Raw genomic sequence first — 26,549 nt, 5'->3', positions numbered from 1 at the left:
ATGAACATGATTGTAGTCACATAGCAATGACATACACAGGTCTTGCATGTTTGCTTATTCTTGGTGATGATTTGCGCAGAGTGAACAAACATGCTTGTTTGGAGGGAATACGAGCTTTGCAATTGCCTGATGGGAGGTGTGGCTTGTTTTCATTTATTGTTACCTCATGTATTGTGCATTGTATGGATTACATTTTCATTATTTTGATGTACATCGTACATGTATGACCATTATTTATAAATGGTTAGATAATTTTACAAGTTCTTACATAGTTGTTCACTGTAAGCCTGTAACTTTTTGTAATGATATTATATATATGTGAATTTGTTATTTAAGCATATCTATTAACACACCAATTTTCATTTTTCGTTGGTATGCCCCTTTTAACCAAGCAATCTCAGGTTATGAGGTGTGCGATGTAATGCTGTATCTTACTTAAAGGACCAACAGAAAATCAAAATTTGTTATTTGTGTATGGATAGAAGAAATGCTCAAATGTGATAAAGGTACCACCAAAGTTTCAAAAAAACGGAACAGTCCTAATACAAATCTCAATCCATTTAAATTTTCATTTTCTCTCTGCTGCACATTGTTGTTCTTCCCATTTTAACAATCATCATATATTTAGTTTCAAATCCACATACGATGGCAGCGAAAATGACATGAGATTTATCTACTGTGCATGCTGTGTATGTGCAATGCTTAACGATTTCAGTCCTATCAACCAAGAAACTGCCACCAAATTTATCATGAAAAGTTTGGTAAGTTCTTAGAAGGCATAACATAACAGGATATGTATTTTATTGAACAGAAAAGCATATGTTTATACACTCCCATAGTCTTATACCTTAAAAACTGCTTTTTAGCTAAATGATTTGCAATAATGGTATAGGTATTATACACCACTTATTTTATATGTTGAACATGGAAAATACTGTATGGAAAATAAAAGTTGGTTGTTTATAGTTTTGGTGAAACGAAAATAGCCATATTACATCACATGTTTTGTAACAGCGTACAATTCTGTTTAGTGTTATGACGGAGCATTCGGGCAAGGTCCTGGTCATGAAAGTCATGGTGGTTCAACTTTTTGTGCGTGTGCTTCATTACAACTTATGGGGAAACTTGATACTGCTCTTACTTTAAAACAAATGAAAAGGTTTCTATAACAAAACTTTATAAGAATACATTTGTAAGATTACCAATCAGAAACCTAAATTTGTGATCTATTATATTTTTATTAATACATGCCTGATATCTTATTTAAATTGATCATAAAAACTTCCTAAACTTATAATGTTCCAGTACATTAATATCCTCTGATTATGTTTACAGCATATCATTTTATTTATAATTCATTACATAAATGAAAACTTCCCTTTTTCGATTACTGTATATTTTAAAAAGACAGCATTTAAGAATAAAGCATTAATCATAGGGATGCACATTACAGAATAATTAGGTATTCCAGGATATCCTAGAATACTTTATTTCGAATCTAGAATTTCGAATCTTTTTATATTTATAGAAAAAAATAGTTTTACCCGCATAAGTCAGTTTATTAACTCTTTAATAGTAGCCTTGTTGGATCATGAGCTGTAAAGAACTGTAAAGCTGTCATTAAAAATTGTACTATTGGGTAGTTTTTACATCACGAAACGTATAGCAGGCTATGAAAAGACGTTGGGAACGTTTACTCTCGAAAGTCCCACAAACACAAAAATATTTTTTTTCAAAATTAATAAATTTTAAAAATTGTTCTTGTAGTTTATGAGATGACGTCATTAAACAGAATACCGAATCCTGTAATTAGATTAGAATACAATAGAATTCGAATCTCACAGATTCGAAATTCTGTAATGTGCATCCCCAATTAATCATAACACATTATTAAGGAATAGACTAAATGAATTTAAAAAGTGGATACTACACTTAGTAGACAATTAAGTTACATTAGACCGTTTCAATTAAAATACTAAATGGTAATAAAAAGTTATTATAGCAATTTTATAAATCATGATCAATTAGTCTTGTTGCACATCTAAGCATGTTTCATATCTGTTTCCACATAGTTTCTAAATCTTGATTTTATGAACATTTTTTAAAATAAAGCATTTTTTACAGTTGTGACTTCTACTTTCAGGTTACAGTTCTGGTGTATAAATCGTCAGTGTCGTGGTTTTAATGGCCGACCACATAAAGATGATGATACTTGTTATTCATTCTGGGTTGGTGGGAGTTTAAAAGTAAGCATATTATACAATACACTATACACATAATAATAAAAATAATGTTTAAATTCTGTTGTAGATCCTTAATATATTTGACTTGGTGGATTTTAAAGAAAATGAGGATTTTGTTTTGTCGACCCAGGATATTATAGTCGGTGGTTTTGCTAAATGGCCACAAGTTCACCCAGGTACTGTATTAATAAACATCGTTCTAAATATAGATATAGTGGGGTGGGGAAAGATGGGACATCTTGTATTCTATTTTCAGATTCCATTTCGTTGTAAACAAGGCAAATTCAAAGAAATATAAAACTGTATACTCACGACTCCCTTTAACTGTTGTTAATTGTTTAAAACACGATTTAAAACTTCAGTATGTTATGTGCTAAAGGTGTTCGGTCTTTCCTATCCTACTATTTGACAGTTATTCTTAAACTTGTGTTGTTTTTAAATAGATTAGTGGTTAGCAAGCAAGTACCAACCCTTAAAAATGTATCCTTTTTTCCATGTGCAAACATTATTAAATTACATTTCATCCCATGCGACAAACTAATAGATAAAACATGCTTGTACATAAGAATAACTGCGTTCTAGTACTGCACGGTAAGATGGTTATAGTTGGCACATAATATCCCAAATTTCACCATCTGTTTTACCGTTCTTAACAGTTAACAACGCTCAATTAGATTTGTGAAGGTATGGTTTTAGAATTGTGTAGATATTCTTTGTTTTAGACTAAATCTGATGAAAAAATGGGGAATGAAAGCATTGTACATCTTACCCACCCTACTATATATTAGATCACCATTTATGATATAAAACCTGATATAACTAACAATCCCTCATTCACTTCACCAGATGCACTACATAGTTACATGGGGGTTTGTGGACTTTCATTGATGGGATTGCACGATTTACAACCGATTGACCCGACATTAAATATCACCAAACGTGCCAAGCAACATATGTTATCCCTGCACCAGCAGTGGGTAGTCGCTCGCAAACATAAGGAAGAAGCCAACAGAGTTCGAACTCGTAGCGGTGGCTCTACATTAGACCGAACTCACACGCCGACTGTTGTGCTTGCTTTTGCTATTGGTCTTGGAGCTGTTGTCATTCCTTGGGTTTATAAAGCTTACTTCTCCAACCCTTGAATCATATACCTTTTAACGTTCTCCCTTTTATATACATTTTCCATCATCGTAATCAATAGAAGAAGATGCACGTTTTATTGTTTTACTTTCATCCTGCTAAAGTTTTCTTTACTAAGAAATCAAGGATGAGGAATTACATTATAATGTGCTTGTGTATGTGCATGTCGCTTTCAACTTCTTATCATTATTATTCAAAATAGATTATATTTGTGGAACAGACTTGACTTTGATGACAATATCTGTGATGGTGAAAAGACTCCAGTGCGAGTTCTTTATTTAATATTTACTAAGCGACAGATTAGGACAACATAATAGCCTATATATCGTATGCTATACAACACAAACAAGCTATGCTGTCAATATATATGCTGATATACGGGTGAAGTACGAAGCGCTGGGTATTACACAAATAATTAGGGCACACATTACAACCGCTCTGGCGTATATATTAGAATACGTATATTGAATCGGCACAAGTTGAACTACGAAATATTCAACCATTAGAGTATTAAATACGAAACACAGTGGGGATAAGCTGCCAGCCTGAACTGCAATTTTAGACGCATCTTAAGTTATACCGGGTTTTCAAGCGTGGGTTTTTATCAAAGCTCTATACTTTATTGGGCCGATTGTCGACCTTTGGTTCTCAGACTTGTGAATGTATGGCAGGTTGAACAACACTGGATTGCTAATGAAGGCTGTACGCATTTTCCCCACTGTTTTAACACTGCACAGAAATGTGTCTTCAGACGATCTCCCAAGCACGAAGTAAAATCTGTATAAAGAGATCCGCAAGTTAAACACACACGTCTGGGAAATTTACAACAGAAAATATTTACTCACCGAAATCAGTGACCCGACATGGGCCTTTGTAGCATTTTTTATGCATTCTTGGTTTCAGTTTTACATTGCAAGTATCGTTTGGGATACTCGATTCCTTTTCGACGCACACCACACGCCGGTGCCTCAATCCATTGCCGCAATTTACAGAGCACTGTTTTTAAATATAAAAAAATCAGTGCAAACTAATGACATGCAGAAGCTGTTGGCAACATTGTCGTGCAAACGATAATTTGGCTTGAACAATGATTAACAAGTTGCTATAAACAATTCGTTATTTAGCGATTAGTGCAATTTATTTTTGAATAAGCAACAGACACGGTGTCGGTAATTATAAATTTGCATGCTGCATTTTTTTTCAACTGGTAATGATTGCACGCATTATACACTACCATGCACTAGTCTGCTGCAATGATATTACCAAATGTTTTTTTTGCATAAAACTAATTGAGTCGTGAAAGTAAATTGAACAGCAGAACTTTTGAATCTAAAAGCGTGACTGAAACTGAAATTTGCGCTCAAATCGACATTCTCTGCCAGTGCACAAGAAAATTCTTAGTGAATATTGAACAAAAGAGCTAAAGCGCAAAATTATGGTGGTGGTGATGCAAGCAATATTCCGAGGAAGTGTCTATACCCTCTCCCACTCCAACGTCCTCCACTCGACGCACACTTTCAGCATACAAGCTTTGAGCTGCACGGGTTTCTGTCGTGGGTCGCACATTCCTGGTCGAGAGCAGGCAGTTCGCCTCCGTTGGTAACCTGGCCCGCAGGTCACATTACACTGCGAATGTAATGGAACTTGAAATGAAATTTAAAAGGTAGTAATGCCGTTCTAGCAACGTGTTACAGTCTCAACAAGTACATAGTACAAAGTGCGAAGTTTCTTTGCCGTGAACATAAACGCTGACTGCTGCAGCACATCAGTATATGTTCGCATCATAACATAATGGGGCAGCCGGTCACCAATGGGACGTCCAAACAATCAACCCACAAAACTACATATATATAAAAAAACATGAGACTTGTGAAACAGAGCACCCGTGTTATAAATATCTTCGTCGCGCTATAGGACAAGTAAATGACATTCATTCAATTCACATGAAGTGTATGAGCGTATAGGCACTATTAGATTTCACACAGTTTATTTTTAAGACACATAACAACTCACAGATGTCCAACGTGATGTCTTCCAAGGCAGACATCGGTTCATGTCGCATGTTTTGTTTACTAATGGTAGTCTTGGTACAGAGTTGCAATGATACGGTCTAAGAAGTTCGCTTGTCTGCGCGTCTCTACATTGCGGCTTGCGATGCTTCGTGCCAACTCCACAAGATTGGGAACACTAGAAATGATATTATTAAATAAACTAATTAATGGTAATAAAACTATGACAGTTATTTTAAAACAGCAGTCCCTGTTGTTTTTTAGGTTGAACAGCAAAAGCATTGTGTTGTAACCAGATGATGGTGGGATCAAACCTTGGTGCCGCTAGCTTTGTGCTATGTATGTCAATGTACAAATGGCGCGACACCAGTTACGTCAATTAAGCGGGTATTTATTAATACTTAAGGTACTCTTGAGCGTTATCATTTCATCGTGGACATTACGCTGTATTGCTCAGTACATGTTAAAATTCTCTTGGCCATTTTCTGCCTACAAATCTTTCTATCTGTACCCGTGAATTTTACAAAAAAAACATTTCCTTACCTTAGACCATTCCCCTTGTACCCACATAGCGCATGGTCTTACATTACATCTTTGTGCAGGGGCAGGCATTGGTAAACCATTACAATCTTCACCGCCGGAACTGCACACAACTGTACGAATCTGTGCGCCCATGCCACAACTCGTCGAGCACTAAACAAAAACAAATGTTAAATATAGTGCTGTGGGGTAAGATGGGACACCTAAAATATCCAAATATCCTGATCGTGTTTTAAATAATTAACAACGGTCTATGGGAGTCGTGACGATACGGTTCTAAATTCTTTGAATGATTCTTGTTTACTACCAATAGAATGAGACGATGTCTCATCTTCCCCCACCCTACTAATTTTTTTGCAAAAGAAAATTCCCTATTTTAATGGTGGTTAATTAAGGTAATTTTCTGACGAGACTTTACGAAGAGCGCTCACGATATAACATTATTCCTCGACAATATCGTATGCATTAAATGTACAAAAGGCGAACCAACTGTGGGTGCAATCAAATAACCATAAATAGGTTTATTAATTCGATTCTGAATATTACAACTATAACACATACCTGACCCCATACGCCTGCCAACCACTTCGCTTGGACGGTTGGTGCCGTTGGTTCCGGTGGGGTGGTAACATGAACGTTCGTTGTGTTTACTGGAGTAACTTCTAAAGTATGAGTTGAATACGTCGTCCCGCTCATTTCAATATCACTTGAACCGCTGCCACTAATATCGAATGTTGTGTTGCTGATCGTGTCCATATTTACAGTAAAATTGTTCAGCTCTGTGGTTTGTGTTTCACCAGAGCCGGAAATTTGGTCAAGTACGTCATATGTTGAGTTAGTAGGTTGAATGGGGATTTGAGGTGGTTGGGCTTGGTTAGGCCTCACTTCGATGTCAAAGTCATTACCGTCTAAATCAACTGTTCTCTGTCGGTGGGAATTTGCTCTAATCAACATCAAAGGATCGAACGCGGAATTGTTTGAACTGAGCAAACCCGCAGGAGTAAGATCAAAAAGGCTGCGTGAAAATAAATATCTCGTAAAAGCCATTAACCAATCGTAACCGCAGCCTGCAAGACATCATTCACCTTACCTATTCAAGCTGGGACATGGAAACAGGTTGCATCTTTCCGTCGAGGTCGGCCTGTCATCGTGGTAGCATAAATCATCGTCGTTAATGTCGAAGTCGTAATTCTCAACAAAGTTCTTTTGTTTCGGACGTTTTCTGATTTTAACTTTATTCACCGTCACCTCGGCTGTGTGTGCTGCCATTGCTAATGCGACATCGAAATGCTGTCCGTCCAATTCATCAACCTCAATTAGATCTTCTTCTATAGAACTGATGTCATTTGGCACACTGGTGACGTCATTCCTAATATACGTCACACACAGAACTGATCTGCTTCTGTGGCCTCGATTGCAAGGTTTGGTACACTGTGAAAAGAAATGTACGTGGTCTTTACAAAGTTTATAGCATATACGTGCGTGGTTTAGCTTCGCATTACAACTTAATGAGAAATATTAATACTAAGGCGGCATCGCTTATAATTTAGAGCGATCGTTACTGGGCCAGAGGATGTTCGAAATATGTTACTACTGTTCTAAATATAATACTGATACAACAACCGGCGTTTGTATCCTTGGGCAAGACACTTTCTCCAACTTTTTCGTCACTAATGGCTTGTCCAAATTGTTAGTCATAGAAAAAAACTTACAAAGTTTCATATGGCAACAACAGCGACACAAGGTGTATGTAAAACAGGACCCTCGTGTTGTGACGTTTTACGTTGCTCAGAAATGCGAGGAAATTAGGTTATAGGGTGGGGGAGATAGGACACTTTTTCATTGTATTTACTCGTCCCATTTGGTAGTAAAAAAAGAACATCCAAATAAATATAAAACCATAACCTAATGACCCTCATACACCGTTGTTAAAAAACACGACCAGGATATTTGGCTATTATACGTTAGATGTGTCCCATCTTCCCCCCTCCCCCCACCCTAATATATATTCATTCACTTACATTGCTCCATGGACCCGTTCGCCATACTGGGCATGGTTGTTGTGCATCGGGTGGACACTTCCGTATTGGTATCGGTTTAGCTGATGCCACACACCGACTTGAATCAAGCACAACCTGTTCATCATCGCTAATACTTTGTATACACAACACGTTACGACTTTGTCGTCCACTTCTCTGCCCACCACAAGTAACCGAACACGATTGCCAAGGTCCAGTTAACCATCTAAATATAGTTTGTGGGGTTACAGTTATATATTCCTGTAAAAGTTCTTTGTTTATTACCAAAGAACTAGAAAACAAAATGAAAACATGTCCTTTCTGACCCCCTCGTATAGTTATCTAACTTAATCCTAATTCAACTTACTCTGGTGGGCAAGCGCTGGTATTACAGAAACGTCTGTTATCGTCAGGTCGAGTATTTGGATCACAGAAATCTTCTTCAACGAAACCAGCTTTTCTTTCAACACAAATAGCAAGTGACAATTGAATGCCTGTTGATTAAAAACACACATCAATAAATTGTTGCTACCCGAAACAATTAAAACGTAAATCAGTTCTTTCTGGCAATAATTTTTTCATATCGACGATTTCCTGTTCACTTTATCAAGGTAAAGAACTTTTTAAATTGCCTTTTATGTTTAAGGTAAGTGAATGTCACTCCATACAATCTATTTCTCTTTACAAATTGAGTATTCAAATTCTGTGATTATAAGTCATATAAAAAGTCAATGAACTTACCTCTCCCACAAGTTCTGGAACATGAACTCCACTTTTGCATCATCCACTCAAACTTTGGTCGCTCCTCTTCAAACACTGCAGTTACATTGAACGGCATCATGTAAGAAACACGAATCCCGGGATTTTCTTCCACAAATAAAATCTAAAAGTCGACGCCTGATTAATACTGCTGATGTATGATGTTTTAATAATCACTTATTTATCCCCGCGTGGTGCACCAAAGAGCGAGTTTCTTATTATACGCACCATACGTGGTGGATTTATATACCCCGACACCCGCTTACCAGTTACTAAATTTCTATCCCGGCTTTCTGACTGTCATGGAAACGGTATATAGTAGGGTGGAGGAAGATGGGACACCTTTTCATACTATTTTCTCATCCCAATTGGTAGTAAAACAAAGAACATTCAAAAAATTATTAAACCATATCCTCACGACTCCCATAGACCGTTGTTAATTGTTTAAAACATAATCAAGATACTTGGATATTATGTGCTAAAGGTGTCCCATCTTCCCCCATACCACTATACTACAACATCTTTTATAGACGAGACGATCGTTCTATAACCACTGTTCCACGTCCCGGTTGTTTTTTAAGTTAATGAGTTGATTATTATCACATAGTTCATACTTTCTTACCATTATCATAATGTCATGTGTAATGGGACCTTGAGCGGTAATGTTATCTTGAGTAGTGTTCACACGCTCGTACGAAAATGTGCTTCCCGCAAGCTCGAAATTTGAATTCCACTGCAAACGTATTTGGTCAGTTCTTATTTCTAATGTCAGTTATGCAATAAATGTTTTATTAAAAAAACATTGTTCCATTTTCCAGTATAGCGATACTCCGTCAGTTTTTTTAATAAAATCTAAAACAAATTTATGTTAGCAGATTAGTTCTTGGAAAAAGTATTAAGGCAGGTTGCAATAACATCGGTTGTACAATAAAACGTCATTACCTGAATCATATAACCTCCGTTAAGATAAAATTTGTCGCTGTCACCAGGCCCTTTCAAGGCAAGGAAATTTCTAGACGGCAGAACTTCAGATACTTCAATATTTCGAGCGCCTTTCGGTAAAATCCCAACTTGGACGTATTCTAAACGAGTTGCAGTGTAAAAGGTATTGTAAGGTATAGTACTGTGGGGTAAGATGGGACATATTCAGCACACAGTATTCAGTTATACTGATCGTGTTTAAATCATTAACAACGGTCCATGGGAGTCGTAGCTCGTGAATATATGGTTCAATAACTCTTTGAATGTTCTTTGTTTGCTACCAAATGGGACGAGAAAACAGAATGAATAAGTTTCCCATCTTCCCCCACCCTTCTAAGTATTTTTTTGTAAACTTACGCTCTCCTCGTTTGACATCAAATATATTGTCCACTGGTTCGCATGATGTACCATCACCTCTGCACACCCCGCATCTATCCTCTTGTGCGGGGGAATCTATCATCAAGTCACATCCCAAACTCTGTAAGATCATCCAAAGTTATTAAAGTCACGTATAAGAACACTCCAGTCATTAATCAAACCATATCTCAACCAGTATCCGCCTCTATATTAATTATCGCTCAATCTTTCACCAAAGCAAACACACGAAAGACCGAATGAACATTTACTTTGCAAATTCCATCCACGCAAATGTCTTTGCCACGATTGTAGCACTTTGTTCCGTCGATCACTTTATCTCTCAACCGATCTGCAAACGGAGTTTTCCCCGCTCTGGTGTAGCAGTGTAGTTCGCACGGGTATACTGAATGAATGTATGACGCATTGCATAAACACGATAAATACATTATAATTTTTTCCTTCACCTGCGCTGTTCACCGGCAGCCAAGTGTATGTTTTATTCTTGTAGAGAACATTATTAAAGTCGGCGCACTGTTGTTCTCTGAATGTGGACGTCGTGTTTGTCGCTTCACAAGCCTATTAAAAGGACCAATTCGTGAAACATGATGATACAGATACAAGTATGTTGCGTGAATACCCATTTGTTGCAAGTTCTATATCGCTTCCGTTCACCGAGACAATACCTCCCGCCATGCCTTGGTTCAGGTTGGTCACATCGCCTCTCAGAAAAGGTAATTCCGACCCCACACGATCTTGAGCATCTACTCCAAGTGGTCCACGCACTCCATGCTCCATCAAAGGCCGCAGCTCGCTTACCAACGCGAACACATTTGCCCCCATAGCACCACTGTAAAGTTTAAATTCTTATGTCAAGTTAAAAGAGTCGGTGAAAACTATCCTAAAAATGCGGCTAATCTCTCCCACCAAGATGCATTATCGGTAGCCTTTGCATTAGGTTTGCTCATAGTCTTTTCACTTCATAGAAAGACCATGAGCATAATAGCAAAACAAATGATAACGTTTCAACAATACCAATAGTATAATGATAACTTACTCTGCCTCGACCACATTTGGTTCCTTGCACAGCGGAATGTAGACGTGACCTGCATGAACCTCGGTACAAACACCACAGACGATTGCACATGTCCTGTAAAGAATATCGATGTTTGGTAAATTGTGTTACGGGGATTACTCTTGTATATACATACGTCAAGCCCTTTGCAGTGTCGGGACTTTGCACCAAACATAAGTCTGCATTGGTGGTCTGCATCGTACAAGACCCCAGGTAGTTCAGAGGGGTAGGGGAACGGGGTAAGTTCCGATGACGGGGTATCCATCAGGCAGAACCCCCAGTTTCGGCTGGGAAGTGGAAAAGTGGAAAACGTGAAACTCTATGGCTCATTTACTGTATTTACAGTTAAGTGGAATGGAAAGCAAAATCAATGAGTTCAAGTTAAAGGCATTTGCATGGTTGCTCAAGTAGTCAACCGCAGTGATATTTTGTAACGATAACCTACGCATAGTGGAATGCCCAGGGACGTTTATCTTGAGCTAAGTTCAATTTAGAGAATGCTTGGAATTTCTTACGGTGGTTACATTACGTGTTGGAAGCACGGTGACGTAATAAGTCGAGCATACTTAATTAGGAAATTGCGCAAAATAATTGCAGATGACTCACTCTAGAAATCTGGTGATGTATTTCCTACTGCAAGTACTCCAACGCATTGGGAGATTGTTGGAAGTTAAATGAGGGGTCATTACTCGCGGGTTTGCCTCGTCCGGTGTGCAATGATTTAACTGGCCGTCGTGGTGCATGGCAAAACTGGATAGAAACGGTAAATTATAGTTGCGTTTTACTTACTTTTTTTAATACAGTAAGTTATGTTTCTGCAACAGAGAAATTCACGGCAGTTTATATAACAAACACTTTGTCTACACCTTTGTCTGCGGAGTTGCGTGTCAGTAGTTTCCCGTAATTACTGCATGTTTCAAAATCAGTGTGGGGTGCTGGATATGCATGAGAGCGCTCACGTAACTTGATATTGCTGGCCTTACATAATGAATAATAGATCAACTCGACTTTCGTTGTGTCGGTCGATGCCAGACTTGCAAATATACACAGTTTTGTTCTCATGAGTCAGCGATTTAATGCAGGCAGAATTCGTCAAGCTAGATTAATTCTTTGCATAATTCATGGTCGTCTGAGTGCTGGCCTCCAACGAGGTTTACTTCAGACAACTGCAGAGCGCACGCACTGAACCGCTACTAATTATGAAGGTAATTAAATAACCTTAAAAAGGCCTGGCAGTCCCGTCAGTTTTGACACCGGTGGTCAAACTGCCAACCAGACCACGCGGTTTTAAAGATGTAGATAAACATCAGAGGATTCGGCACGGATTCAATTACCACCTTGTAACTAATTATTTGCTATGCTGGCAAACTATATGCGCTGCCAGCAACGAAACCGACATTCCTATTGAATTTGTGCGAGTTTAACGACAAATATTCTTAAAAAGTGAAACCGATTCCAAACTTTAAATCATAACAAACTTAAGTTAAGCAATCATATCAATGTCTGGACGAATATCAGTCATCACGTACTTGTGCCCAAGTTCGTGAGCAACGGTAAATGCGAGAGAAAGGCCGGTGTCTTGGTTTACGTTACAGCTACGATGTGATTGGCACATTCCAGCCACGTGAGCCAAGCCCAAAGTTTCACAAGACTTGTTCGAACGACTGCAGATGTTTCGTCTGTTGTGAATTAAAAATAAAACGGTGAAAGTGGGTTATACTTATATGACCTCGATTATAATGGCAACGCATACAACTTTATCACAATGGCTTCCCTATACAGAACCAACATTATAAAGGAAATGCTTTAAAATTAAGGTCCAATCGGTCCAACTAACAAAAGACAGAAAGCTTTAACGAAAGATGAATACGTCCACAGAGAAAGGAGAATACCTTGTTAGCAGGACAGCTACGTCGTGGTGGTTGGCGTGATTGTCACTCTTCGGGTTCATACGTTTTGCCCACCTGCAGAAACTATCCAATGTCCTTTCAGCGTGTTGGGTGATTTTTAAACCTTTCTGTAATAACATATCTGTATAAGACTGTATAATTGGTTTATCAATGCGAAAAAGAAAACGTAAATGGCGTTGGTGAAGTCCTCACTGGTCAAAACAAACCAGGGGGTATCGTGTGTGGTTAAGTTGTATACATTCAAGCAGCTCATTAATCTTGCGATGCCAATTTACCAGCAATTCAATAGAAAGACCACCCAAGTACATATCTCTACTTTATGAATAAACTTAAAGTGGGAGCATATTATGTGAGGCAGCAGGTGTGTGTCATTATATATTCCCAAAATAAAACTTCATCTCCGCTCAATTATGGTAAGTTTGGTTCCATGAAGTAAAAGTATATGGACTTCCAAGAAGCCTTAACTAATACAGGGTCAAATAGCATTTTAGTTTGAAATGTCTCCTTTTGTTTCATAACAAACACAATATATTATAATTTGCGTTATTAGTTTTGCCTGGGCACACAACGTTATGTAACAAACTATATACATAAAAACCTAGCGTTCCAGTGCCGAGACAGAACACCTGCGGTGTACATTTGATTGATCGTTAGTTAATATACCGCTTACACGGATCCTTGCTGCAAGTAAACGTGAAAAATGCCAAATCGATAACAATTCTCAGCCAAGTGACATTTAAATGAAAAATCTGCCGCTTTAAATTACAGTAAACCAACCGACTCGTTTGTTAACATTATCAGACTATCAATCCAGTTTCGATAGAAATGTTAACTAAGTTATATGTTTCATAAATACTTATTATAATTCTGCAACACGTGACTTACCTCGTCACCTTCAAGCAAGACTAATCTGATTAGCGTGACGTGAAGGGAATTCCCTATGCTGACGTCATGAAAAAGTTCGGACACCTTGAACGTTTATTTAAATAATTAATTTCGGGCTGAATTTATTTAATTGTGTCTATGGCCATATTTTATCCGATAGTCCAATTAACACGAATAATGTAGCTTTAAAATGTCGATGCACGATTTTAACGCTATCAGTTTAATAAAGTTTTAATATAGTAGGGTAGGGGAAGATGGGACACCTTTTCATTCTATTTTCTCGTCCTATTTAGTAGTAAACAAAAAAAATTCAAAGAATTATGAAACCGTATCTTCACGACTCCCATAGACCATTGTTAATTGTTTAAAACACAATCAGGATATTTAGATATTCTGCGCTAAAGGTGTCCCATCTTCCCCCATCCTACTATATACGACATAACATGGCCTACTAAAGATATAGAGCTATTATAACGTACCATGTTCACAATGGTAAGAACATAAGTTTCAATGTTCTTTCCATGGTAATGAACCATCTTATTGTCAACAACCAACATTAATTCAATCCAATGTTCAAGACTTATGGACCGGCGGCTCCTTTGAAAAGGATTTCTTTTAATTCTTCGATCCTCCCATTTCTGTCGCGCTCGAAGGTCTCGCTTGTATTGGCTTTTGGTGTCTGCGGTGGAACGACATTAACGTCATGGTAAAGCTCATTTAGGTACAGTGAACTCTTAATAAGTGTGTTTTGTGTTTTATATTACCTGCAACGCCGCAGAAATCTTGGTGGTTATTTGGAAACCCGCTCCTGGTGTATGATGATCGCGCTGTGAACAATATTACGTTTACTTAACTAATGGATCAAGATGGCGAATACGCTTAATGAACGAACCTGACAAAAGACAAATAGATTAGCGCGCCAGTAATTAGGAGTTGGCAAATAAGTGTGCATGGTTTGCTACAGCAGTTGGTATTAAGAGCAAAAGACCGTGCAAAAGTTACTTCGGCAATCATAACTAAAGAGAGATTAACTACCAGCAAAATGAAAGCGAGGCATTTCGTTAAATGCTCTTGAGGTTTTACGGTGTCTGCTTCCAAAAAACGTATTTGCAAACCAAACACTTCAGTGAAGTGGCACACGTTATTATAATATATGCACAGATATTCATATCAATTAAAACTCAATAAGTAAAATTCATAGCACATTAGTTTATTAATTCCTGTCTACCATTGGCTTCGTCAGTCCTTCGTGCTCGCAAGAAGTCCGCAGCTTGTCTTCGTTCAGCACCCCGCTTGTATAACCGATGCGGCATTCTTGAGTTCTTCGACAAGCTGTGTATTGCGGTTGGTTCGATCAAATACTCGGCCGTGTTATTTAGTCGAACAAAACCGGTCTGTCAAATAAAGTGGCTTATGTAAGTTGAATACTTTACGTGCGATAATATGGGTGCCTTATGGTGGGCAATGTTCAACGAAAAATTATGGAAATCGTAAACCCAGCGAATTATTAATACCATTTAAACTATTTTTTGTATGTACTGCTAAATACATCAGTTGTTCTACGTGGCTTATTTCCGTGCCAGTGATGATCGTCACGCCTTCTATTGTTTCAACGAGCAGTTATGTCGGAATTCGTAGCTTACTTTTTGATAAGTAAGCTGCACAAGTACGCTGCAAAGTCAACAGACGATGGAAAATAGACTAAATACACTGAAGGTTGGTTGGCACTTGTGGAGAAGCAGACATGAGTCAAGATCGGGTTTCCTATCTCGAGTGTCCTCTTTAGAGTGAGACAGGATTTTCACTTAGTTGCAATTGTCCGTATTAAACCAGCAATTCTAGTTTGGGATAAATGTGGAGAAAGTTTTTTACACTTTCACTGCTGACCACCGACTGAGAATTTATAGGAAACTTCCATGTTTGCTTAACCTACAGCGGTTTAATGTAAACAAATCTTTACATCAGAATAATTTATCGCCTGTCTGCAAAATCCATAAAGAGCTCTTGCACTAAATATGACAACATTCAATATTGGAAATATAATAAATGCGACCCATTTACATTGACTCTGCTTAGTGTATTTAAAGGATTAAATGACTCATCATCAAACTTCTCACACTTGGAATCCTTCGAATATATAATTCACCCCATAGTCAACAAACCGAGTCTAAACTCGGGAAATGATAAACCGGTTCCCAGACTCATGTGGCCCAACCAGGATATAACCCAATAACCTTCACCAGACCGTGCACAACAATCTTGTTTATATTGATCAAATTTGGCACAGATAAACCGGCGTACTTGTACAAGCCGTGCCACAAATATTGTCTGGTTTCCTTCCACTATGGTTTAACAAAGGTTATATAAACCATATACTCAACTAAACACGCATTATCGTCGAGCATCGTACGCAGGTTACAAAAATGAGAATTTGGCGCTGTGTTCGAAATATATAATGCATCGTGACATTTCTTAAATGGGCCTTAAACACTCGCTTAGCTTTTTGGTAATAAAGGTGACAAATACAAATGAGCGGTTGCTATAACTCTTAATAGAACAGAAAACGCTGATAACAGTTTACACAGCCAGGCCTGCTGGTGTGCCTGCTTAGAGTGGATAATTACCGACCACTTGAACTTCTTATGTATTGAGAGGCATCAGATTACGATTGAAGGATTTAGGCCGACCCTTATCTAGGGTACCGGAAGATCAAAAGGTTGTCGAAGCCGCACTCTTATTTTCAAATTAGAGAACAATTTTCATCCGCTGGTATGCGCGGTCACCTTGATACGCGTGGATGTATTTTGGGCTGTTGCACAAACACGCCTCATTATTTAAGCCGAGATTTCTAAAATCGCAAAAATACTTTCTCACAGAAAAGTCTCGCCCGCCGGATTGCTCAGTTAACCAAATGCGCTTGACATTATAAAAATAAACATCAAGCAGTTGTTCTCACGGCTCTTTATATTAACACAAGTTTAGTATTGCATGACTGATACCTAAAGGTTCATTGTCATCGTGTCGCCTGTCCACAACCACACGTATCACTAAACAGTTTAAAATTTCATCCGCTAAAGGAATGTCAACGAAATAATTGCGACCAAGTTGAACAGTGAATAGTTTTCTCTCGGACACTCGAGTAGGATATGTTATTTCATGCCTAATGGGAGCAGTTAAAATTAAATAGCGAACGTGTTGAACTAATATGGTACGGATCTCATAGTTCCCACGGCTCGTTAAACCCGGTATTAAGTTTACCACATACTTTCCTAGCACTTACCAAACCATTGCAGGTTGATATCGCCACTTGTGAGTTCGGGTGTCCAGTAACGTGACCCCTGAAATAGCACTGCCGTCCATTACCCAGTTTTATAGAGGACCGTAGTGGGGCAGATTCGAATTTATTTTTCACTCCCGGATTCCTTTTCGCGTTGCTTGCATCATCTCTCAGTCTCTCGACGATGAAATTGGAATGAACAAGATTGTGATTACGACTGAGGTTTAGCAACACTTCTTTGTTTTCTATCATCATTTTAAAATAAATGTGATCGTCTTCCGAAATACTTCTTTTCTTCCTCGACCGGGATTTGAACTTGGGATACGAAAACTTTACGTTGTTCGTAATAAACCGACCGTGAGTATCAACTTGTACAGGGTACGTCGTCGCCCCTTGGTCTTGGTTGACGTTAGGTTGAAGAAACTGGGAAATGCTATCTATGAAAGAAAATATTTACATTAGCTACGTATCTGTTTGACGTAGCATTAGGCACGCGCAAATGAAGGTTTAAAATAGTAATGCAGTTGTATCTGACTATCTGTATGTGCGAAGTTAATTACAGTGGATCAGAGTACTGCTGTTCGCTTTTCGCATTCCATATCTCGTCCAATTCCCATGAAGTTGATTCAAGTTATACTTAGCCAACTATTCCCCCGAGGCTAAAGTTTGGAGCATCTAAGAGAATGACAGATTAACCGCATGCTCTTGATCGCCTGCTTTATTTGACGTCTTCGTTAATTTCTAAGTGATTTCGAAGCCGGGAAATACATTATATGATGGTGTTTGCTTAACCGAAGCGCCGGCTATGCCCAAAACCACCCTCGATTTTCAATAAATATGGAATAACTCACCTCTCATTTTATACCGCATTTCCTCTTGTGTGAATTCTTGAGAAGGGGGCTGCAATACTTGAATTCTCTCACGTACAAAAGTTTTTGTTGTAGCTTGCCCGGAAATACTTGCAGCGTATTGTAACAGAAATATATGTAAAATAGCGATGTTCATTTGCTTTGTATGCCTTGTTCCGCCGGTGCTGATTACTGGATAGAGTAGCATGACTGACAAAGGTATTTCGTCCTATTCTCTTTATAACTTTGCTGATCTCTTTTAAGTCGTTTCTCAAAAGGTTCGTATGAACTTTCTGTGACGATGCTAGTCACGGATGCTTGCTTACAAATTCATAATTCCGTCACAACTCCAGATACTAGATAATGACGTAGTCATATAAAACTCCAATGTCAGATATTCTGCCGACAATTCCGACTAAAAGCAGATGTTGTTTTTTTTACGCCGGCTTCTTTTTTACGTAATTCGACTACTTGTCTGCGGTGGCTGCCGAAGCAACGTGTAATTCCAGGACGGTTATTTCAGACACACTAGATACGGGAACAACGGTTGTCACTAGATTACTAGCGTCGTTGAATAACTTTTCAAAACAAAGGACTTCTTGTTGCTGTCCACATTCTCATATCACTGCGAATCCTTTGACAGGCTCAGCAAACGTGATTATTACCGGAGTCATCAACTCTTTTGAACGAAGTGTTGCTAGACGCTTCGTCTGCTCTCTAGCTTTAGAAGAAGGGTACAGTAGTCCACTATGCACTCTCCGCTGATAACTTTCGAAATACTTGTACGACTCAGAAAGTGAGCTGCTCCCTGATGTAATACACTTCCGCGGTCGGGCTGTATGTACATAAGTCTGGCGTCAAATATGCTCTGGCAACAAAAAAATACAAAGCGAAAAATTTCGCCTTTTTCCTTTTAAAGCGAGAGAGCGTATTCAGTCATGATTTAAGCACGTCAAACAAATTCGTCTGTTCGATATCAACGAATATTTTCTCGTTTCTTTTTTTTTATTGATTTTACGGTTCTTGTCTGCATTATACAATATTTAGGATAGTGGAGAATACGAAACTGCTATCGAAACGAACACTTTCGACAGCATCAGTTAAGATCCGCCGTTTTGGTCGTGGCCATCTGAAAGCGTGACGCAACAGGGCGTTGCAATGCAGCGGTTCCTTGGGTAAACATAGTCCACCTATTACACGTTTTAGCACATGGATTGACATTTTGCACTCGCCTAATACAACTACTCGCTTATTGACACAGCCAGAAGTGTATTGCTGCTTCATATAATTCATCTCATACCAAACGCATTCCAAGTTTAATAAGGTCACATGTTATGCCACAATAAAATATACTAGCAACCACATCGCAATGCATGGTCAGCATAATATCCCTTATTATCAACATAGTTGTTATAATAAATACATAGTTTGTAAGCAAACGTGCCATTCTCAATAATATTAGTGCGTGGTTGCTGACTCAGGCACGTGACAATGTCTGACATCACAGAAATATGCACCACAACATATGCTCATATTAAATCGACTTAATGTACATAACATAAAATTAGAGAACGTGCCGTTTAAGTGGATGTAGCTATTTCAATTACACCCTATTCTGTTTTATGGTATGTATTAAATATTATGACCTTCTTTGAAGTCTGTCTAACAGTAAACTTTATAGATAAAAAATTACTCAGAATAACATTTTAAAATATTTGTGTGACGATCAAGTGGTGAGCCAAATTATCTTACCCTGAAATTATTACACCCTGGCTCGGCTTTTGACACTGCCACGACTCTTAACGCCACCCAACGGATGGTGATTGGATCAAGGCCAAACTTTAATTTAAAACAACACAAATGGATAAAAGCTATAACAATTCATTTAATCTCTGCAATAAACGACAACCTACTTTTATACGTGCACAAAATAATGAGGTAATAACTCAAAAGTAACGCATTTGAAATTTCTTTGTTCTATAGGCAGCTCCTTAGCGACCTGGAGCATTAGATGAGCGATACTCAGTAAAAGCTGCCGGCACTCTTACATGGCCTGGTGTTCTTCTGTGGCGCTCAGTGGGTTTAGTTTCATTTGAAGTCTTGGATTCTCCACAGCAAGCAAGTAATATAACAGTAAGTACAGTAAAGATAATTATAAGAGGACCAAGAAACACGTACAGTGGAATCAGTAAACATATCCAACCACCGCCTTTTCCCTGTCAAAATCAAACGTCAAATATTAAGATCAATGTTACAATATAAATACTAGAATACACCATGTTTACCTTGCAGCTGAACCAATATTGTTCGTGGTCGCATCGCCAGCAGTTCACCCAGCAAGATTTTAACCGAGTTGTTAAATGAAGGATCGATGCCACCCAAACAAACGGACCGACCAGTAATAACAACGGCGACATCAACACCTGAATATAATTGAACATGCTGCTAGTTACCACGTCATAAAGTAATATATCTGTCGTTATTAATAACATCTTTGGCACGTTATATACAAAAAACCGACAGATGACAACCGGTTATAAATCTTATAGTAGTGTGGGAGAATACGCAATACATTTAGCACATAGTATTTAAATATCCTGATCGTGTTTTAAACAATTACTACGGTCTATTGAATTCGTGAGAATACGGTTTTATAATTCCTTTAATATTCTTTGTTTACCACCAAATAGGACGAAAAATGGTATAAAAAGTGTCCCATCTTACCCCTTCCCACTATATGCTTAGTTGTGCGTATACAATAAACATACGAAAAACGACAGGAAACTGTATTTAAAACAATATACTTTATAAGTCACAACCCACCTTCCAACCAAGTCCTTTACCATTCCACATATACCATGGTACAGTTGTATCAAATGACCAGCAGTTGGGACAACTTTGGTTAAAAAGTTCATAAACTGTTTCGTTTGTTTTATAAGGTTCTGCTGGTAGATGGTTCGTGTCGTCTCGTGAGGCACCGTCAATAGCAAGCGCATCCCTGCTCATTGTAGGATTAAACATAGAACCTATGTTATCCTTGTTCACACTTATTTCATCGTAATTAACGGTTACAGGCGTAGAGGTGGAAGGCATTTCTGTCGTTGACATTTCAAAATTTTCCTCAAGGTCCATTACAGGCAGTGGTGATGCTTCTTTCACTTTGATTTCATGGCTTATTGTCTTATTAATATATCCAATGCAATCTCTTCTATTTTGAAACGAGATTGGCGGAGGTAAAGATTTAACGTTGTTGCTACTGCCAACTTTTGAAAAACAGTCGCCAACCGAATTCCGCAGTATTTTCGACATATCTACGCACATTTTTTTGGGAAATGGATTATTCAATAAACAGTTTGCTTGCCAGGACTTGGGCCTTTTGATTTCATCTGGCTTTAAATAATCTTTCTGTGGAAGAGTTGGTATGACAGTTTTACACCGGAACAAAGGAAGTATAGAGTTTTTTGGAGATGGTATATTTATAGAGTTTTCTAAGTCCGTATCATCAACAGTTTGTAGAACGGAATTTTGTGAAGGAATTGTTGAACTTCTACCAAAAAGATCGCTTCCAGCTGTACTGCAACATTTTAACAACGTAATACTGCTTGGTATACTTATTTTATTGTTCTTTATTTCCGGAGTATGATGATTGTTAAAGTTTTCGGATGCGGAACCACGGTCCAAAGTAAATATTTCATTCTGAGAATCACATTTTATATCGAAGATTTCAATTTTTCTTTGCTTTGGAGTTCCGATTTTTTGAGTGCCGTTGTTTACATTCTCTTCTATTTCATCAACAGAATGTGTCAGCCCACTTGGTATATCAACATCATCTCCACCAACCAAGCTTTCATTCTCTGATAGCAGAATTTGATTTCTCCCAGTAGGTATTGGCCTCACTGGCAGTCGAGGTTTTTCTACAGCTTCGTCTGTCTTTTCCAATGTTGACAGTTTACTTTCTGTTAAGCTTGAAGTCTGACGTGACAACCATTTTAAAACTAAACTACTTTGCCGCCTCACACGAGGCTCTGTAGACTTTTGCCCACTATCAATGTCAAATTGTTCATCTGAGTTTAGCTCAGCAATTGAATTTTCCTCTGATATATCTGGAAAATCTGGAATATCAATTGATATCGAGTCCCTGCTGCTGTTTGGTGGATTTCTGTAGTTTTGTGAAGATTTTACTGTCTGTGAAGAACAATATCCAACACTCAAGCATACCGTCTGCTCTTTAACTTTTGTGTTACTTATTTTATTATCCAAGCTTTCTTCTGAGGCGACGTCAAAACTGTCGGATTTTTGACAGTTTATTGGTTGTGTGGGTATCGTAACTATTTCTGGTACTCTTACATTCTGTTTGGGCAAAACCACAGTCGTGTTTCTTCCTCCATCAGACATGTGCATCTCAGCTCTGGTCTGGCTATTCGTGCAGACAACAGAAGGTAAGTCATACGTCACATCGTCCTCTATGACATCAGAATCCCTTCTAGAAGTTTTGCGACCTTTGGTTGTTACTACTGAGCCATCACTGTTTGATTTGAGTTGAATCCAACCATTAGCAAAGTCTGTTTTCCTGCAACGTACGGAATGATTTGGTTAAAGATATTGATTTACTATATTTCCCCCACATACATAGCTATATTATACTATAGACGAGTCAGTATTAACCTATACAATGAGCAATATCATCAAGTGTAAAATATAAACGAATATACATATAAGGGTGGGAGAAGAAGGGACACCTTTTCATAATATCCAAATATCCTGACCGTGTTTTAAACAAGTAACAACGGTCTATGCTGGGAGTCGTAGAGATACGGTGTTATATGGTGTTATATCGACGAGAGAACGAAATATTTAAGTGTCCCGTCTCTCCCCACCCTGCTATACATAAAGTAGGGTAGGGAAGATGGGACTCCATTTCATTCTATTTTCTTGTCACATTTAGTAGCAAACAAAGAATACTCAAAGAAAAATTAATCCGTATCTTCACGACTCCAATATAGAACGTTGTCACTTGTTCAAAACACTATCAGGATATTTAGATATTAAGTGCTAAAGGTGTCCGGTCTCCCCCACCACCATATATGCTATACCTTGTTTTGGTATTTCGTCGATTTAGTTTCCCTTGGAGAGCTAAAGATGACGATTCGGCGTTGTATGAAGTAGCCTGCAACAAAACAGCAATTATTTCACAGCAGGTAACATGATATGAACTTTAAATCGTAGCATTAAACTCATACAACAGGCACAACAATGTTCATTGATTATGGATTTAACAAACCAAATGTGTATGTGTTATGGTACATACAGCGAACATACCAGTAAGATAAAAACAACAGGTAAGTGAGTAAACTATAAAGAAAACATCATAGGGATTGGTACTTCCCTTACAAAAAAACAGACAAGGGAATTTAAGAAAAGCCTGTATCCAAAGTCCATATGATACACGCAACTATAAATGACATACATATACGTTATTATTTGTAAAAGTGTGTGTGTACTATAGACTTTTAAGTTTATTCTGACCTTGCTTTCAACAGCTTCATCGAATGGATCCATGTCCACATTAAGATCTATGCATTCGTCCAGAAAGTCTAAATCCTCGGATTTTCTCTCCCTATGTTTGGATCTCCGTCTACCATGTCTACGCACACTGCTTGCATTTTCCACAGTTTCAGTGGCAACTACTTCCAAATTTTTAGCATCATTGGTAGATGACCTTCTTCTTGAAGATTTCAGTCTTATCTTATTATCCTGGTTATCCTGTGCAAGACTGTCACTAGGTATAATGTCAATATGACGCATTTTTCTTTTAGATCTTCGATGAGACCGAGTCCGTTCATTAGATGTTCTGCTTCCACGACCTGAGACATAATTTTTACTACACTTTATTCCTATTTTGTGTTTGTTTACATACTTGGTTGACTGTGCCTTCTTGTACTAGAGCGATGACTGGTCGTCGCTTCTTCTTCTAATGTTACAGTGCTGGCACCGGACACAAATTTACCAAACTAAAGTTTAAAAGTTTATTTCTATATATTTTTTATTATTAATGGTTTAGTTTGATGATCAAAATAACCGTTGAACCAACCTCTGTATCGGAAGTACAGATGGGCGCCACAGACCACCGTCTTGATTTTCTTTCACGACGACGTTTCTCTATGACGTCATCATGACGTAGATGTGCAAGGTCTTCATCCGAATGGTCGCTAGAGATTTTTGCATTTAAAACGTTCGTCTTTCCACGATCTGAAAATATGAACCTCTATCTAATACAATATATGGTAATCTTGTAAATATTAAACTGTAACCATTTCACACAAGAACATGCATATATGAGACATTAAGTCAAACCTGCCAAACCAACTGACAGTCTATAGTACTACAAAGTTGGAAGTAACTATAATGGCAAGTACTGCTAATGTTTACATTCACTTGACATTCTATCACAAAAGCTACTTGAACTATTCTCATCCCAAACCGACCAACTTTTGAATTTGAAAACCCCTTTGTTAACTCTAGATACTGATCAATACAAAATCCCTGTATCCAAAAACACGCGGATCAACACAAAAAATAAAATCTTTAAAAATAGTCAAATTTTCTGAAGTAAAAACAACTTTGGTGTACACATACTGACATATAACAAACAAGTACGCACCTCCCATTTTAGCGCTACGTTTACATTTTCGTAGGTTGAATTCTGTGATAAGATTTGTTGCAACGTATATAGGAAAATAATGCGACCGTTAACATGTTAAAAGTGGATGGGAAATTGGACAATGCGAGTAAGTGCACTTGAAGAGTGGCATCCATCGTTTCACTTTATGTTGGAAAGATACTTCGATCTGAAAGCGGTGGCCGTTGATCACGTGATCTGACGTTTTTGTAAGTGATAATTGAAGCTTCTCCTTATATGGTAAGGTCACAACAAGCATTCAATCGTGACGTGGCATGAATTTTTTTTAGAGTATTAAATACACGCAATGTCGAATTTCTTAACTATTTGGTGTTATCTAAAAATGGTTTTATTAAATTATATCTTTTACAGTGCGTCATACTAACGCGTTCACTCACCATATCGTTCGTACCTTCGTTCCTCTATATATTGTCACACGTATAAAAGAGTAAATACGTACTAACCAGTAAGCGGGCATGAGGTGTACGAGACAGCGCGCCCTCCACATTTCAGCGATTGAAACTGCGCGCCAGGCGGTGTTTAATAAGTGACATTCATTCGTTAGAATAACTGAAGACACAAAATTAAATAATGTTATGCACAATTGTGATAAAGACCCGACAAGCACCGATAAATTTCAATTTATTGCAACAACAATGAGATCAGCACAACGAGTTCACAAAATATCAAGTAGAAGTTCTACATTGAACATCGATAGGCTCAGTGGGTTAGAAATGAAACGTGTCGATGGAACCGAATGCAAACTACATCTACGAGCAAGCGCAAAAATAATAAGTTAAACAGCATACTGCATGTACAGTGTGGGTGCCCATTGAAAAATAACAGTGACGTTTGTAAGCAATAATCTCTATACGAAGATATGTGAATCACAGCATATATTGTGTTGATGGTGATTTGAGTGGGATTTAGGAATGTGTCGAGCTGAATTCCAAAGCTCGTATTCGAAAACCAATTATAAACGAATTACTTGTATGAACTTTTTTTTATTGCGATGCATTTTTAGTGTTTACCAATATGCTTTTGAGTCGTTTCGACGTTCGACGCTTCTGGCCGAAAGTAAACGCATTCTTGCAATTTTGTTTTCAAATGGTGTCCTCAGAGCTCGACCCGAGTTCGGGTCGAACCTTCCGGTTGCTTTAACGATTTCGGCACATTCCTAATGATGATCAAACGTATGTGCGATGATTAGACGGGGTTCAGAGCAGCTTGTAGCAAAATATGATTGATAAGAAAAAGAGGTAACTCAGGAATAATTGGCGAAATAAGGAAGGAATAGAAAAGCAACACTGGTGCGGCGGGTAAACAATTATGGTGAGAATTTCACCGTGTACAGGTAACGTGCGGGTTGGATACATTGTACGTGACGTATAAATATATATATATACATATAAATTAGCTACGTTAGATAAGCTGGGCATAAATAATGAAAATTTCTTGCAGTTGAAGAACGGAATTTGGAACTGTTGGTTTGAATGCGGTCACGTCTCCACTGCATGCTGGGCTTTGCGTGCCAGCTTTGATCTGCTGGATATAACAGGAGTTGAGTGTCGGTAGTGGCCTTGGTGGGTTGCTTGTACATGCGTTGGAGTTTAGCATAGGACAATCAACTTACCGGATGGAACCGGCTAAAAGCGGATTGAACGCATATAACCATCCATGCATGTCGACGTCATTTGCTGCTTGTAGAACGAAACCACGGTATTGAGTACAAACAGCGAAGGTGTAAAGGTTTTGCTGAAAACGTAAACGCGCTTGTGAAGATAAAAAACAAATTTTTTTTTGAACAAAACACAAGAATTTAATGCCAACA

General features: G+C 38.1%; 4 protein-coding genes across 4 annotated transcripts in view; 1 reads left to right on the top strand and 3 right to left on the bottom strand.

Annotated features, from left to right (window-relative positions):
- LOC100186051 (geranylgeranyl transferase type-1 subunit beta-like) overlaps positions 1–3,604 on the top strand; it is a 4,523-nt gene extending 919 nt beyond the window's left edge. The window contains exons 4-9 of the mRNA XM_026834060.1: positions 1–136; positions 629–761; positions 1,032–1,159; positions 2,144–2,246; positions 2,311–2,419; positions 3,090–3,604. The exon at positions 1–136 is cut by the window's left edge and continues 38 nt beyond it. Coding sequence (XP_026689861.1) covers positions 1–136; positions 629–761; positions 1,032–1,159; positions 2,144–2,246; positions 2,311–2,419; positions 3,090–3,385 — 905 coding nt within the window. The 3' untranslated portion in view covers positions 3,386–3,604. The remainder of the gene's footprint in view (positions 137–628; positions 762–1,031; positions 1,160–2,143; positions 2,247–2,310; positions 2,420–3,089) is intronic.
- Positions 3,605–3,847: 243 nt separating this feature from the next.
- On the bottom strand, positions 3,848–19,068 carry LOC100178881 (A disintegrin and metalloproteinase with thrombospondin motifs 7-like). Its single transcript, XM_002121730.5, has 27 exons — positions 18,043–19,068; positions 17,195–17,628; positions 15,143–15,308; positions 14,679–14,741; positions 14,394–14,593; positions 13,915–13,998; positions 13,012–13,136; positions 12,649–12,798; positions 11,726–11,869; positions 11,256–11,406; positions 11,102–11,194; positions 10,685–10,894; positions 10,512–10,623; positions 10,317–10,450; positions 10,048–10,168; positions 9,652–9,791; positions 9,332–9,442; positions 8,692–8,833; positions 8,318–8,444; positions 7,954–8,176; positions 7,023–7,363; positions 6,494–6,947; positions 5,936–6,085; positions 5,397–5,570; positions 4,863–5,009; positions 4,229–4,379; positions 3,848–4,160 (listed from the first exon to the last, which is right to left on the bottom strand). Exons 1-27 carry the CDS (start codon positions 18,245–18,247, stop codon positions 4,003–4,005), a joined length of 4,710 nt encoding a protein of 1,569 aa, XP_002121766.2. The 5' UTR covers positions 18,248–19,068; the 3' UTR covers positions 3,848–4,002.
- Positions 19,069–19,904: 836 nt separating this feature from the next.
- LOC100176564 lies at positions 19,905–24,321 on the bottom strand. Its single transcript, XM_002121796.4, has 7 exons — positions 24,131–24,321; positions 23,957–24,050; positions 23,566–23,903; positions 23,133–23,206; positions 20,863–22,609; positions 20,325–20,462; positions 19,905–20,255 (listed from the first exon to the last, which is right to left on the bottom strand). The coding sequence occupies exons 3-7, from the start codon at positions 23,842–23,844 to the stop codon at positions 20,031–20,033; spliced, it is 2,463 nt and encodes an 820-aa protein (XP_002121832.4). The 5' UTR covers positions 23,845–23,903; positions 23,957–24,050; positions 24,131–24,321; the 3' UTR covers positions 19,905–20,030.
- Positions 24,322–25,343: 1,022 nt separating this feature from the next.
- LOC100184391 (kinesin-like protein KIF1A) overlaps positions 25,344–26,549 on the bottom strand; it is a gene marked incomplete in the record, with an annotated part of 39,048 nt that continues 37,842 nt past the window's right edge. The window contains 2 exon segments of the mRNA XM_018811462.2: positions 25,344–26,263; positions 26,352–26,467. Of these exon segments, the coding sequence (XP_018667007.1) occupies positions 26,218–26,263; positions 26,352–26,467 (162 nt within the window).

Source organism: Ciona intestinalis, chromosome 4, assembly GCF_000224145.3.
Source record: "Ciona intestinalis chromosome 4, KH, whole genome shotgun sequence".
Taxonomy (NCBI): domain Eukaryota; kingdom Metazoa; phylum Chordata; class Ascidiacea; order Phlebobranchia; family Cionidae; genus Ciona; species Ciona intestinalis.
The sequence above is the reverse complement of the archived record's forward strand: the minus strand, read 5'-3'. Positions and strand labels throughout refer to the sequence as shown.

What these genes read in the sequence shown, in the direction of transcription:
- LOC100178881 (XM_002121730.5), bottom strand. Translation starts at nt 18,247, where the DNA reads ATGCTACTCTATCCAGTAATCAGCACCGGCGGAACAAGGCATACAAAG. An exon ending in TTCCAGAACTTGTGGGAGAG is followed by an intron (nt 8,445 to 8,691) that starts GTAAGTTCATTG and finishes TTTAATCAACAG; the next exon opens with GCATTCAATTGTCACTTGCT. An exon ending in GAACGGGTCCATGGAGCAAT is followed by an intron (nt 7,364 to 7,953) that starts GTAAGTGAATGA and finishes TTCTTTTCACAG; the next exon opens with TGTACCAAACCTTGCAATCG.
- LOC100176564 (XM_002121796.4), bottom strand. Translation starts at nt 23,844, where the DNA reads ATGCGTCATATTGACATTATACCTAGTGACAGTCTTGCACAGGATAAC. An exon ending in ATGAAGCTGTTGAAAGCAAG is followed by an intron (nt 23,207 to 23,565) that starts GTCAGAATAAAC and finishes GTTTTGTTGCAG; the next exon opens with GCTACTTCATACAACGCCGA. An exon ending in CGACGAAATACCAAAACAAG is followed by an intron (nt 22,610 to 23,132) that starts GTATAGCATATA and finishes CGTACGTTGCAG; the next exon opens with GAAAACAGACTTTGCTAATG.